Below are 11,736 nucleotides of genomic sequence, written 5' to 3' on the forward strand. Positions count from 1 at the left end.
CGCAGAAGCAAAACGATGTGAATCCGAATGAGACGTTGAGGTTTGTAAGAAAAGAAAAGACGACCAAACGTGCAGACGGAGCAGCTGGAGGCCGGAGACGACGACGACAGGCAGAAAGTGTCGATTTTTAGAAATACATCGAGGCAGGAGAAATGCTTCTCACACTTCCCCTTATTAAGAGCTCAAAGTGGGGTCGCTGCCCGGCACAGCTGCACACATGAAGCCGGCGCAGGGAGGCTGGACGCTCACAAAGGAGGGCTATTTCCAGGGTTCCCATAAATCTGCTGGACTCTGCATTTAAGTTCCTGTGTTTTCCCCGACTCGTTTTAAGCAGCATTTTTTTTCCCATCAAAACACAAACACACACACACACACACACACAAACACACACACAGGAGGAGGTACAAAATATTCTTGACCTCGGCCTCACCCTCACTCCAAAGGAAAGACGCTCGGCGCTTTCCAAAGACGACGTGACGACGCCCTTAGTTAGCGCTAACACCTCGTTGTGAGCGCACGAGCTAACAGACCATCCAGAATGTGAACGTGTCTGAATCCATCATTAGACCTCTGACTGATCTGCACTCAAGCAACCGTTTCCTTTAGTTAATGAGGCGTCAGAGCTGCAGAGATAATCCTTATCAGGTTCTGGCCATGGTGAAGGTCTCGGGATCGTCTTGTCCCGGTCTCATACAGAGCGGATCGGGAGAGACCTCCACTGATCGGCTGCTTGTCCTGCGATTTAGAAGGAAAACTCTGAATTCATTTGCTGTGTGATTTTGAAAGTTTCAGACAGAAAACAGAAGACGAGAAACAAAAACATCGTCAATCTTTCAGTCGAAAAACTCGAGGCTCTCCAAATACTTACAAACTCAAAGAGAGAAGAAAACAAGCACTAATCATCTGAATTAGAGAGGTGTGTATTCTGTCCTTTGTTCTGTGAAATAACTTGACTGAGCGAGAGGTGAGAGTTTCATTTTGAAAGGTGTGATTTCTCATCATAAGGTCAGCGCTAACACCTCAGAGCAGAGCGTGACCGAGTTCACACTTAGTGAGATGCAGAGCTTTTATATAAAAAAAGAAAAAGGTGTGTGAACTGAACCCCAAACACACTTTATATAAATTAGATTTAAGTCGCTTCACGCTTCGGAAAAGTCGCACATGACCCGTCACCCCGTCCAAAAGTACTCACAGTTATTTTCTCAAACACTGCTTTTGTTCCTGGTTCGTATAATTCAGAAAACATTCAAAACGTCACAGGAAATATAGTCAAAAGTCTGTGACTCTGCCACGAGCAGAAAAAAAGGCAAAGCAGGCAACGACTCGGGGCCCTGAAGCAGCGGCCTGACGAACACGTGCTGCAATGACGGAAGGTTTTATACTGTCAAGAAAGCATTTTCTCTTCGTCTTCAAAAACAGAAGGGGGATGAATCATTTGGAGATCTGTGCTCGTGAAGATTTCCTCTGTGTGCATCGTGTAACCGCCCTCATTTTATCCTGTGACTTAAACAAGCGGCTCATTTGTCACTGACAAGCAGCAGCCAGACAAGCAGGCGGTCAATCTGAAGCCGGCCGTCCTGACAAAAGCAGGACTGACCGACTTCCCTTCCTACTGCTGATTAACGTCACAGGAAAAAAAAAAGAACATGAACAGAACATGCTGAATAAAGAAAAGCCCCCTCCACCACCCAAACCCTGAGGCAGCGGGGCGACGGGGACGGGGAGGAGGGGGGGGTCTGTGCCGGTCACTCTGCTCTGAAAGTGCTGGAGGCCTCAGGGAGGAGACGCCGTGACAGAGGAGATCCCCGCTGGAGGAGAAGAGACAGAAAAGACAGAGCTCAGAGTCCTGCTGTCATGTCTTTGTGTGTTAACTAATCAGAGGTGGCACGCTGAGAGGCTGTCACAGTGTCACAGCGGGGGGGTGCAGGGGGGGGGGCTGCTGCTCAGGCTGACTGAGCACTTCAGCCTGCTTATGACTTGGGTGGGCCCTGAGGGAGAGCGGAGCACAGGCAGGAAAAGACGAGTCATCCACAGGAGCAGGCAGACGCCACCTGGGAGGGAAAAGGCAGCGAGCCCAAAGCAGCAGGTGTGAAGAGAAGCTGCAGACACAAAACAAAGAAGAAACAATTCTAGAAAGAATCCAGTGTTGAACTACACGCAGCATTAACATGAAGACACATCGCAGACTCTGTGCTTCGGGAGAAAGGTTTCAAGAGCAGGCTAGACACTGAAGCTACAGTGTCCACCACATGCAGAGCTGGCTAAACACTGAAGCTACAGTGTCCACCACATGCAGAGCTGGCTAAACACTGAAGCTACAGCGTCCACCACATGCAGAGCTGGCTAAACACTGAAGCTACAGCGTCCACCACATGCAGAGCTGGCTAAACACTGAAGCTACAGTGTCCACCACATGCAGAGCTGGCTAAACACTGAAGCTACAGTGTCCACCACATGCAGAGCTGTGTGAGAGGAGGGGGCGGAGCCAGCTCTCTGTGATGATTAGAGTTTAGACTGCAGTACATGTTTTAAACACTAGGGGGCGGAGCTACAGACTGCTCCTTTAAGAGCAGCATCTTAACGACTGGACTGATTTTAAAGCCGTAAACGAGGTCAGTAAACTCGTGTGTTTTTCCAGATGTGGAAATGAGTAAAGTGTTGATTATGTGGCCTTCAGTGTTGGTGAAACGTCACTCTGGAGTCACGGCTCTGCGTCAGTTCCTCCCGCTGACTTCATGGAGGATATCCCTCTCCTTTCGAGGCACAATGAGGCAGCTTCCTGTTTAGAGAAGGCCGGGTCCACCTTACGTAATTCGCCACTTTGGTCCTCCAGCACCGAGTGAAAACAAAGACGGAGTGTTTGTTCTTCAAATGTCGCCTAAAAGTGGAAGCTCGACATTTTGAGTCTTTTAAACGAAGGACATGTGAAAGCGATCACTTGAAGTTGGAGACGACGCGCTTTATTCAAGAGTTTTTAAAAGTCCTCACATCTGTCTTTAGAGGAAACTTAAGAGGCCTTCACACGAGGCATTAGCTCTAAAACATATTTTTTTTAAATGGAGGTTTAATTACAAGTGAAGCGAGCGGTTAAAATGTTGAAATACAGAATATTTGCACATTAAAACCTCTGAATTTATCACAGAAGGGTTTATTTGTAGGCTCGTGCAACATTTCGACAAGTTCTTATAATTAACACAAACAAATGATCATTCAGAGTTTTTAAATGTTGCGACACAAAGTCATTTGAGGGGAAAGAAGGACATTTAAATGGCACGTTGCCCCAAAAAGAGGAAGTTTTTTTAAAATGTGGGTTTGAAGATAATTACAAATGAAGCCAATGTGCTGTCAGGAGAAGCTCTGAAAATGTTGAAATACTGAATATTTAATCTGAATTTGCTTTTTCATGAGAAAATAATTAGTCAGTGTATTTTGATGTTTCCACACATGTCATCTGAGGGGGGGGGGGCACGTTTAAATGGCATGTTTGCCCCCAAAAAGGGAGTTTTTTGATGTGTGGGCTGAAAGATAATTACAGATGAAGCCGATCTTTGGGGAGTTATTTTCTGAAATGTGGGATTTCTGGAGTGCAGCTGCTCCACTCTCACAAATTACTATTTTTTCCCCCCTCCGACAAATGAACGTGTGGTTTGGAGATTTCGGTGTGATGTTTTCTCTCTTACTGACTGTGGCAGGGAGCGAGAGGTTCCCACGTAATCTGACAAACCTGAAGAGCAACATGCGGACGTAATTACACTTTGAAAGCATATTAAATACACAAACGGAAGAGGAGGGATAACAGACGCGCGTGCACCTGAGGGCAAACTGATAGAGCTCCAAATCTCACTTTCTCCCTCCTCTGTTTGAAGGACAAACACGCAACGCATCATCTGTCATCGAGCTCTAATCCTCCTCAGGGCAAATCAGAAACGAACTCTGGGGGTCAGACGGAGGAGGCAGCGGGAGGGGGGGGGGGTGAATTCGTTGAAGGGCAAACCCAACCCACTGCAGCGTGTTGAGTCCTGCCCCGCTCCGGTCCCTCCTCACACTCTCATGTCGCTGTGGTGCAGAGACCTGCAGAGTCCTCTGCGCAGAGACTCACTGGATCTTTACACGTCTTTACAGGTGCGTGAGGGGAAACTTTACTAAGTGACTTTCTGAGCTCGTGGTCCCGTACAGGTGAGTGAAATGTGTGTCTGCCATTTATCGTAACTTGAATGGATGCAACGACATCTTTAACTCCACTGTTTGACTTTATTCCGTTCACTTACTAAGTGTGTTTTTACTGCACGTGACCAGATGAATTATTGTAAAGAAATCACACATTCACATAATCAAAGAAGATTCAATCAGCCGGTTTGTGTCAATATGCACAGATGCTAAAAATGATCAACACAATCAGGAATACTTCATGTGTTTCTGTCGGTACATTCAGGAGCTGCAGTTGATATAGATCTACAGAATATAGATACAGAATATAAAAGAAGTCGCCTTTGGGAAATGTATTTAACAATATTTTTGTGTTTTAGTTAAAAACTTGTGTTTAAAAACGTGTTTAAATATTTAAAGGAATAAAACGAAAATAATGTGAAGATAAAAACCCGGTTTAAACTTTGTATGCAACTTCTCATTAACCCTCTTTAATGTCTAATTCTTTAATCTGTTTGTCATCTCTCACGTTCAGCTGATCATGTCTGAACATCTTGAAGGAGTCTGAGAGGTTTATTAATTAGACTCTTAAATCCTCCAGTTTTCCACACTAACTTTTTCTCCTCTGGTTCTTTGCAGGTTCGCGCTCAGCGCCCTCTAGTGTTCAACCAGGGCATTGGACAGATGTGATTTTTGAAAAACAATAACCACAGGAAGCCCCCCCCCCGCCCCCCTTCTCACAGGAACATTTTGTCCGTTTTTTGTTAAAGTTTTAAAGACTAAAATGCATCATCAGAGGACTAAATGACACCTTCTCTGTGGATCTAATTTTTTTTTAAATGTGATAAAAAAAAGAAGACGACGAAGGGGGAACTAACTTTTTTTTCTGGAAGCACTAAAAATGTCCACAGAGTCTTTACAAGCCGCCTACGCTGCCATGGCTCCGTCCGCCGTCCCGCTGCCCCCCTCCACAGGAAACCTGCTTCGGATGTTTCGTGAGTACCAGAGCAACGCAGTCATCATCGAGCACTACAACTACACGGGCAAGCTGAAGGAGAACAAGTACAAAGACGGGCTCACTCCAGAGGCCATCGTCTTCCTGCTGGTCTGCCTCCTCATCGTCGCCGAGAACGCCGTGGTGCTGCTCGCCATCTGGAAGAACAAGAAGTTTCACCTGCCCATGTACTACTTACTGGGAAACCTGACTTTGTCCGACCTGCTGGCGGGTTTCACCTACATGGTGAACATCATCATGTCCGGCGCCAACACCTTAAACATGACCCCGGTCATGTGGTTCCTCAGGGAGGGGGGCGTGTTCATCATGCTGGCCGCCTCCGTCATCAGCCTGCTCGCCATCGCCATAGAGCGTCACGTCACCATGGTGAGGATGAAGCCGTATCAAGGGGACAAGCAGGGCCGGATGTTCGCTCTGATCGGAGCCAGCTGGGTTCTGTCGGTGCTCCTCGGGATCCTTCCGGTCCTGGGTTGGAACTGTATCGGACAGCTGGACCGCTGCTCCACCGTCCTCCCGCTCTACGCCAAGAGCTACGTCCTCTTCTGCATCACCATCTTCAGCGCCATCCTCATGTCCATCGTGGTGCTCTACGTGCGCATCTTCCGCATCGTGAAGTCGAACACGCAGCGCCTGGCGTCGGTCCCCCAAAGGAAAGGCCTCTACAGGAAGTCCCAGAAGTACATGGCGCTGCTCAAGACGGTCACCATCGTCCTGGGAGTCTTCATCGTCTGCTGGCTGCCGCTCTTCATCTTCCTGGTGCTCGACTTCTGCTGTCCAGCCAAGAGCTGCGCCGTGCTCTTAAAAGCGGACTACTTCCTGGGCATCGCCATGTTGAACTCGCTCCTGAACCCGATCATCTACACGCTGACCAGCAAGGACATGAGGCGGGCCATCCTCCGGCTGCTCTGCCGACACTGCCTCCTGACCAAAGACGGCCAGGTGAAGAAGATCGGGATGCCCTTCCTGGAGTGCAGCACGAGTAAGGCGGACGCCGCCTCGCACAGACTGGAGGGGCTGGAGACGACGGTGTCCTCCGGGAACTTTACCCCGTCCACCATCAAAGCCATTTACCCCCGAATGTCCAAAACGTGACCGAGCAGCTCCAGAGCCAACACTCGGGGTTAGACTCTGCTGTCTCTTCATAAGCTCGCCAGTCGTTGCACTCGGCCGCCGTTTTGGTTTCACCCTCGATGCAGTGACGGACATAAAACAGAAGTACCCCCCCCACCCCCCCACCTTACCCCCCCAGATCTGATGTAATGTGACACAATGTGACTGTGGTTCATTTGTCTTTTTATTATTTTCACGCCTCCTTGAAAGTCCTTCCGTCGTCTTTTATGGGACATTTTAAGCCTCTGTTTGTGCGTCTCCCACGTGTCTCTTTGTCCTCGCATCTCCAGGCTTTGTTGCGTCTCTTCTCATGTTTTCATCAGTTTGTCCTTTTGTGACCCGACCTTTGTGTCGCTTCTTTGTGAATGTTTTGGTTTCCTTGCGCGTCTTTGTGACCACTTTGTCTTTCGTCTCTCTGAGATTCTTTTCGTCTGTGTTCAACATTTTTTTTTTTGCATCTCTGGTGCTCGTTTTTGTCCTTCTGTTGCATCTGCTGCTTTTATTGTCCTGTGTGTGTTTGTCATCTTTGTGGTCACTCTGCAGTTTCTGTTTTGTGTGTGCTTGAGGTCGTGATGTGACGATGCGATGCGTCTCGTTTCTCTTTCAGGTTTCATCTGTTGCCAGTTTGTGTCTGCTCGTGTTCGGGGGGGGGGGTACTGGGCCGGAAGTGTTCAAAGGCTCGGCTGAAACAGCTGAAACAACATTCATGCACGACGCCAGCATCACAACCCTGCATTTGTGTTGCATGTTTTTGAGTCTTCTTCTTCGAGCTTCTGACACCTCCCGGCCTCCGTACGCAGAGGCCGAGCCTGTGCACCATCTGTGCTTCTTTTTCTAAATCTTAAACCATAAAAGGAGACGTGACGTCCTGTGGAAGTTTTTAACATCCTCATATATTAAGACCACTTTCTTGTTGGAGTTTATGCATGAGCTGAAAAAAAAAAAAAAAAAAGGATTTGCATTTGCAAATGTGCAAACGATTAGGACAGGAGGATAAATCTTGTGCAGCCCGGCGGCAGATTTATCCTCGTGTCCTCTCCCTGTGAAGACTTTAATAATATGTTGTTACAAACACAGAGAGCATCCACACCCAAAACGCTGCAGCCAAAACCGTGTAATTTCTGCCATGTGAGTTTTGGTCAGCTGCGTTGTTGGTCGAGGTCTCGTCGCTGGAGATGAGAGGCGCAGCGGCCTGACGCAGCCCGGAGGGGGGGGGGGGGGGGAGCGGTTTGCAGCTTTGGAGGTCCTTTTGACAGATGTAGCAACACTTGATGAATGAGGAGAAGCAATTAAACCCGACAGACGATGTTTTCTGACGCCGTGTCAGTTTAACGAGCTCGAGGGACAGACGCCGCGGCGTGCAGAGCTCGCCGTTCATCGCTCACTCCTGTAAGAACGAGCTGATATCAGCCGGGACGACCGAGCGTGCCAGCTCCAAACACAATCAAGGAGACATGTTGTACATAAATGTAAAGATTAAATATATTGACTGATGTTTTTTTAGCTACTTTGTAAATATAAATATCTTTTCTGAGCTGCAGTTTTTATTGTTTGTAAAAAAAAAAACTCACTTAAATTATGCTGCCACTTTTATATGTGCACTGAATAAAAACGTGAATGAAGTTTACACGTCTGTTTGTTCATTACTCACTGATCTAGTTCGATGCACAGACGAAGCCTACACAGGACGAAGCCTGAGTGTCGTCCCCCGTGTGTCCCTGCAGGGGGCGCTGAAGTCCCCTGTGTGTCCCTGCAGGGGGCGCTGGAGTCCCCCGTGTGTCCCTGCAATTAGCATGTATGCTAAAACACTGCACCTGTTTCTGCAGTAGCTCAGTCTGTAGGGACCTGGGTTGGGAACCGGAGGGTCGCCGGTTCAAGTCCCGGCACGGACCAAGTCCGGAAACTGGTCTGGTAGCTGGAGAGGTGCCAGTCCATTTCCTGAGCACTGCCGAGGTGCCCCTGAGCAAGGCACCGAACCCCAAAAACTGCTCTGGAGCGCTCGCTGTGGGCAGCCCCCTCACTCTGAGACCTCTCCATTAAAGCAGAGTGAAAAAAACGAATTTCCCCTGGTGGGATTAATAAAGTATATAAAAAAAATAATAAATAAAATAAAGACCTCTGCAGATCCTCTGAGTGAATAATAACTGATCGTGAAGAGAAAAGGGGAAACACGAAGCTGCAGAATTCTTATCGAGGTCAAATTGTTGACTGTAATTTTATCAAACACACAGTCAGTGAAAAAAAAAGAGAGTGAGGATACAGTCAAACAGACGCACATGAGCCACGTGTGAACCGCTGTCCGTGTCGGAGCTGCACAAGAAGCTGCAGAAACAAACATCCCCACAGACGCCGTGTTTACCGTCAGGAAACCACACGGCGCTGCGAGGTTCCTCTCGGTTATCGTGTGAGTGGTGTCACCCTGCACGCTCTGAACCACGCGCCCACCCGCCCGCCACGCTCACTGTGAGGGTGCGATGGGGCGTTTTAGAAGGAGGCGGCAGCGGCTCCACTTCTCGGTAAAGCGAGCGCTGCAGTTTAACTCAACACATGCAGAGACTCCGTGTGGGCAGAACGAACCTGCAGGGAACTTATCTCATCATGTCTTCAATCTGTGAGGTTCAGACGAGAGGCGGGTACACCCTGGACTTTTCACCAGCCAATCACAGGCCGGACACAGAGACGGACGAGCAGCCACACTCTCACGAGCGTGTGTTGGGACTGGAGGGAGCCGGAGAGCGGTCCAGTCTGCTGCTGGGATCACATTCCCGAGGGATTAATGAAGCTCCAATCTGTGTAGTCTAACGTCCCTGGAAGTCCGAGGACAGAAGATCAAACAGATCTGCAGCGACATCTAGTGGCCATCACAACACCCAGCCTTGTCTACAGCAACAAGAAGTGAATAAAAGTTCAGTCATTTTAAATCGAGGTCAAAGGTCACTTATTCGTGGTATTGACTTGAGGTCGTAACGTATGCTGTGTTTTTGCACCCGGGCCAGTTTTTATTTTTAGCATTTTGTTTGTTTGTTTGTTTACAAAGTGCGCCGTCTAAATCAGCTGGAATGTTCTTAAAGGGGCGTCGGCCTTCGTGTCCGTGTGAACACGAGGTCGACTTGTTTATACGCTGGAATTCATGTCAGCTCTCGATGAACTGCAGGATTTCATTTCTCATCCGCGGAGGACGTCGCCTGGCTCTTTGTGAAATGTTTTATGGCGTCTCGTCTCGTGTTGAATATAAAGTCGTATTTTTAACGAGTTCTGTTGAATCCACGCTGCTAAAATACAACCAGAGAACAACTTCTTAAAAAAACACGAGAAATTTAATTTGAAAAACAATAAAAGTGTCAAAGAGGAGAAAAGAGAACCAACACGCTCACAGACTAACATGAATATGTCACACAGCACCGTGGACTTCGCCGCCACCGCCACCCGGCCGTCATCTACCACTCAGCGCTGACGAAGCTCCACAGTTGGTCGCTGACGTCGCTCCGAGATCGCACCGACGTGTCCACGTTGATGGGCGTGGCTAAGTCGGCGCCGTAGTGAACTGTGAGAGGAGAGACCACGCTGAGCATCCGAAGCCACAAAACACAGGCGATGCACGACAACACGAGAGAGGCGGGACCGTACCTCCTTTCAGGACGCCGGGTTGCGTGTCGTACTCCCACTTGATCTTCGTGATCAGGTAGTACACCTGAGCCACGTACCTGCGACAGACGGGACGACGGCGTGATTTAATGATCCCTGAGGGGAGCGGCGTGCTGGTAGACTCGGAGTACTCACACAGCTGAGGGGATGATCTCCGTCGTGTCTTCATCCACCTCGTTCTGCAGAGTCTGAAGCTCGTGTTCGGCGTTCCTCAGACTCTCAAACTCTCTCTGCAGGAATCTGACGGAGGATTAAGGAAGCTGACAAACAGGAAGGTTTAACGTTAGCGTAGCGTTTCGTCACCACATGAAGCTTTAAAAAAGATACTGCAGCTCGGACTCTGTCGTCCCGCTCTTGGCTGTGCACTTCTTCAGCTGCTCCTCCAGGCTGCTCAGCTCCATCTCTCGCTGCTTCTTCTCCTCCTCCATGTCGAGCAGCCTCTGACCTGCACTCTCCTCCACCTGAGCCACATCTGGGAAGGAAGGACAGCTGCTTTGTTTACACACGTGAAATGTCTTCGATCCAATTTAAAGCCTTCTGATTGGAGATTCTAACTAAACCGTTCACACTGACGCTTCAAAAAAGTGATGCTGATTAAAGACATGGATCAAACATTTAATGAAGAATACAACAGAGCTGCTCCTGCAGGTCTCGTCCGCCTGAAATAGCAGCAGAAGAAGAAGTTGTTCCTTCCTGTTAAGACACCTTAAAGGTGTTTTAAGGATCCGGTGTAACCCTGAAATCCTAAACAGAGTGAAGGTGATGTTCACCTTTTAAAAGCTGCGTCACAATCTGTTTGGTCTCCGCGTGTTGGTCAAAAAGAGTCTGATGGTCATCTTTCACTCGTCTCAGTTGCTCCAGCTTGCTGCTGTTGATGAAGTCCACCAAGGCCTCGGCCGCCATCTCCAGGTCCTTTAACTTGTTACCTTGATCCATCGTGGCGAGACTGGAAACAAACACAGCAAAGAGCTGAGCGAGAGGTCAAAGGTCAACCGTCATTAACGATATAAATCAGTATGTTCCGTGTTCCGCTTTAACTGGTGACCGTGTTAATTGGTGACTTCCGGTCAAATGCGTCAGTAATCCTCCTATTCGTTATCGCCCAGAAATGATTTTTTAATAGAGACGTATCTGAAGATTATATTGAAAAACACCAGTTAACACGGTGACCAGCTGACCCGGAACACCCCAACAATATTTTTTATAACACTGCTGCTCACTCTTTTATATTCTTTAGTCTTAAATTTCCTGAGGGAGTCATCCCAAAGGATCAATAAAGTTTAGTCTAAGTCTAAGTCTAAGTCTTTATATGTTTTTAACAGTAACTTAAACGCATGAAACCGTCGCCTGTATTTGTTTTTGTCGGTTAACCGAAGCAAACGTTACACGGTAAATACTGACACTGTAGTCATGGCAACAAGACAAATTAAACGTGAACATGTAGACTCGGCAAAACACGGTGTTGTAATGAAGTTAGTAAAATCATTTTTGATTAAAGATTTGGGACAAGGAAAACTTACCGGACAGATCTTTTTCCGGGATTCAAATTCAGCCCGCGCGCTTAGCTTCGTCTTCTTCTTCGTTTGTTAGGCGGAAGTTCTGCAGCTTCCGCGCATATCGCCACCCACAGTACAGGCGGGAAACTGCATCGACGAGCAAAACGCTTCATGGGAAGTAGTCTAAACGTTCATTTGAATTAATCAGATGAATTTTTTTGAAATTGTAGGTACTGTATTTAAAATGTTTTATACGTCATGAATTTTCTTTTCAATATCTAACTGCTAAGGAAGAACAAACAAGCAGATTAGGGTTTATACAAA

General features: G+C 47.9%; 2 protein-coding genes across 5 annotated transcripts; one reads left to right on the forward strand and one right to left on the reverse strand.

Annotated features, from left to right (window-relative positions):
- The first annotated feature begins 3,992 nt into the window (after positions 1-3,992).
- s1pr5a (sphingosine-1-phosphate receptor 5a) lies at positions 3,993-7,898 on the forward strand. Of its 2 annotated transcripts, none has more exons than XM_079366686.1 (2): positions 3,993-4,176; positions 4,786-7,898. In XM_079366686.1, the coding sequence occupies exon 2, from the start codon at positions 5,048-5,050 to the stop codon at positions 6,251-6,253; it is 1,206 nt and encodes a 401-aa protein (XP_079222812.1). In that variant the 5' UTR covers positions 3,993-4,176; positions 4,786-5,047; the 3' UTR covers positions 6,254-7,898. The 2 variants fall into 2 exon arrangements, with proteins under 2 accessions (XP_079222812.1, XP_079222813.1); XM_079366687.1 differs by having other exon boundaries at positions 4,173-4,187.
- Positions 7,899-9,571: 1,673 nt separating this feature from the next.
- On the reverse strand, positions 9,572-11,544 carry spc24 (SPC24 component of NDC80 kinetochore complex). Of its 3 annotated transcripts, none has more exons than XM_079365989.1 (6): positions 11,437-11,544; positions 10,687-10,862; positions 10,244-10,388; positions 10,052-10,156; positions 9,899-9,975; positions 9,572-9,815 (listed from the first exon to the last, which is right to left on the reverse strand). In XM_079365989.1, exons 2-6 carry the CDS (start codon positions 10,850-10,852, stop codon positions 9,709-9,711), a joined length of 600 nt encoding a protein of 199 aa, XP_079222115.1. In that variant the 5' UTR covers positions 10,853-10,862; positions 11,437-11,544; the 3' UTR covers positions 9,572-9,708. The 3 variants fall into 3 exon arrangements, with proteins under 3 accessions (XP_079222115.1, XP_079222116.1, XP_079222117.1); XM_079365990.1 differs by having other exon boundaries at positions 10,687-10,885; positions 11,433-11,513; XM_079365991.1 differs by having other exon boundaries at positions 10,687-10,885; positions 11,437-11,487.
- Between the last annotated feature and the right edge of the window lie 192 nt (positions 11,545-11,736).

This window comes from Symphodus melops (assembly GCF_947650265.1).
Source record: "Symphodus melops genome assembly, chromosome: 17".
Classification (NCBI taxonomy): domain Eukaryota; kingdom Metazoa; phylum Chordata; class Actinopteri; order Labriformes; family Labridae; genus Symphodus; species Symphodus melops.

What these genes read in the sequence shown, in the direction of transcription:
- s1pr5a (XM_079366686.1), top strand. Translation starts at nt 5,048, where the DNA reads ATGTCCACAGAGTCTTTACAAGCCGCCTACGCTGCCATGGCTCCGTCC.
- spc24 (XM_079365989.1), bottom strand. Translation starts at nt 10,852, where the DNA reads ATGGATCAAGGTAACAAGTTAAAGGACCTGGAGATGGCGGCCGAGGCC. An exon ending in TGTGACGCAGCTTTTAAAAG is followed by an intron (nt 10,389 to 10,686) that starts GTGAACATCACC and finishes CTTCCTTCCCAG; the next exon opens with ATGTGGCTCAGGTGGAGGAG. An exon ending in ACCCGGCGTCCTGAAAGGAG is followed by an intron (nt 9,816 to 9,898) that starts GTACGGTCCCGC and finishes CTCCTCTCACAG; the next exon opens with TTCACTACGGCGCCGACTTA.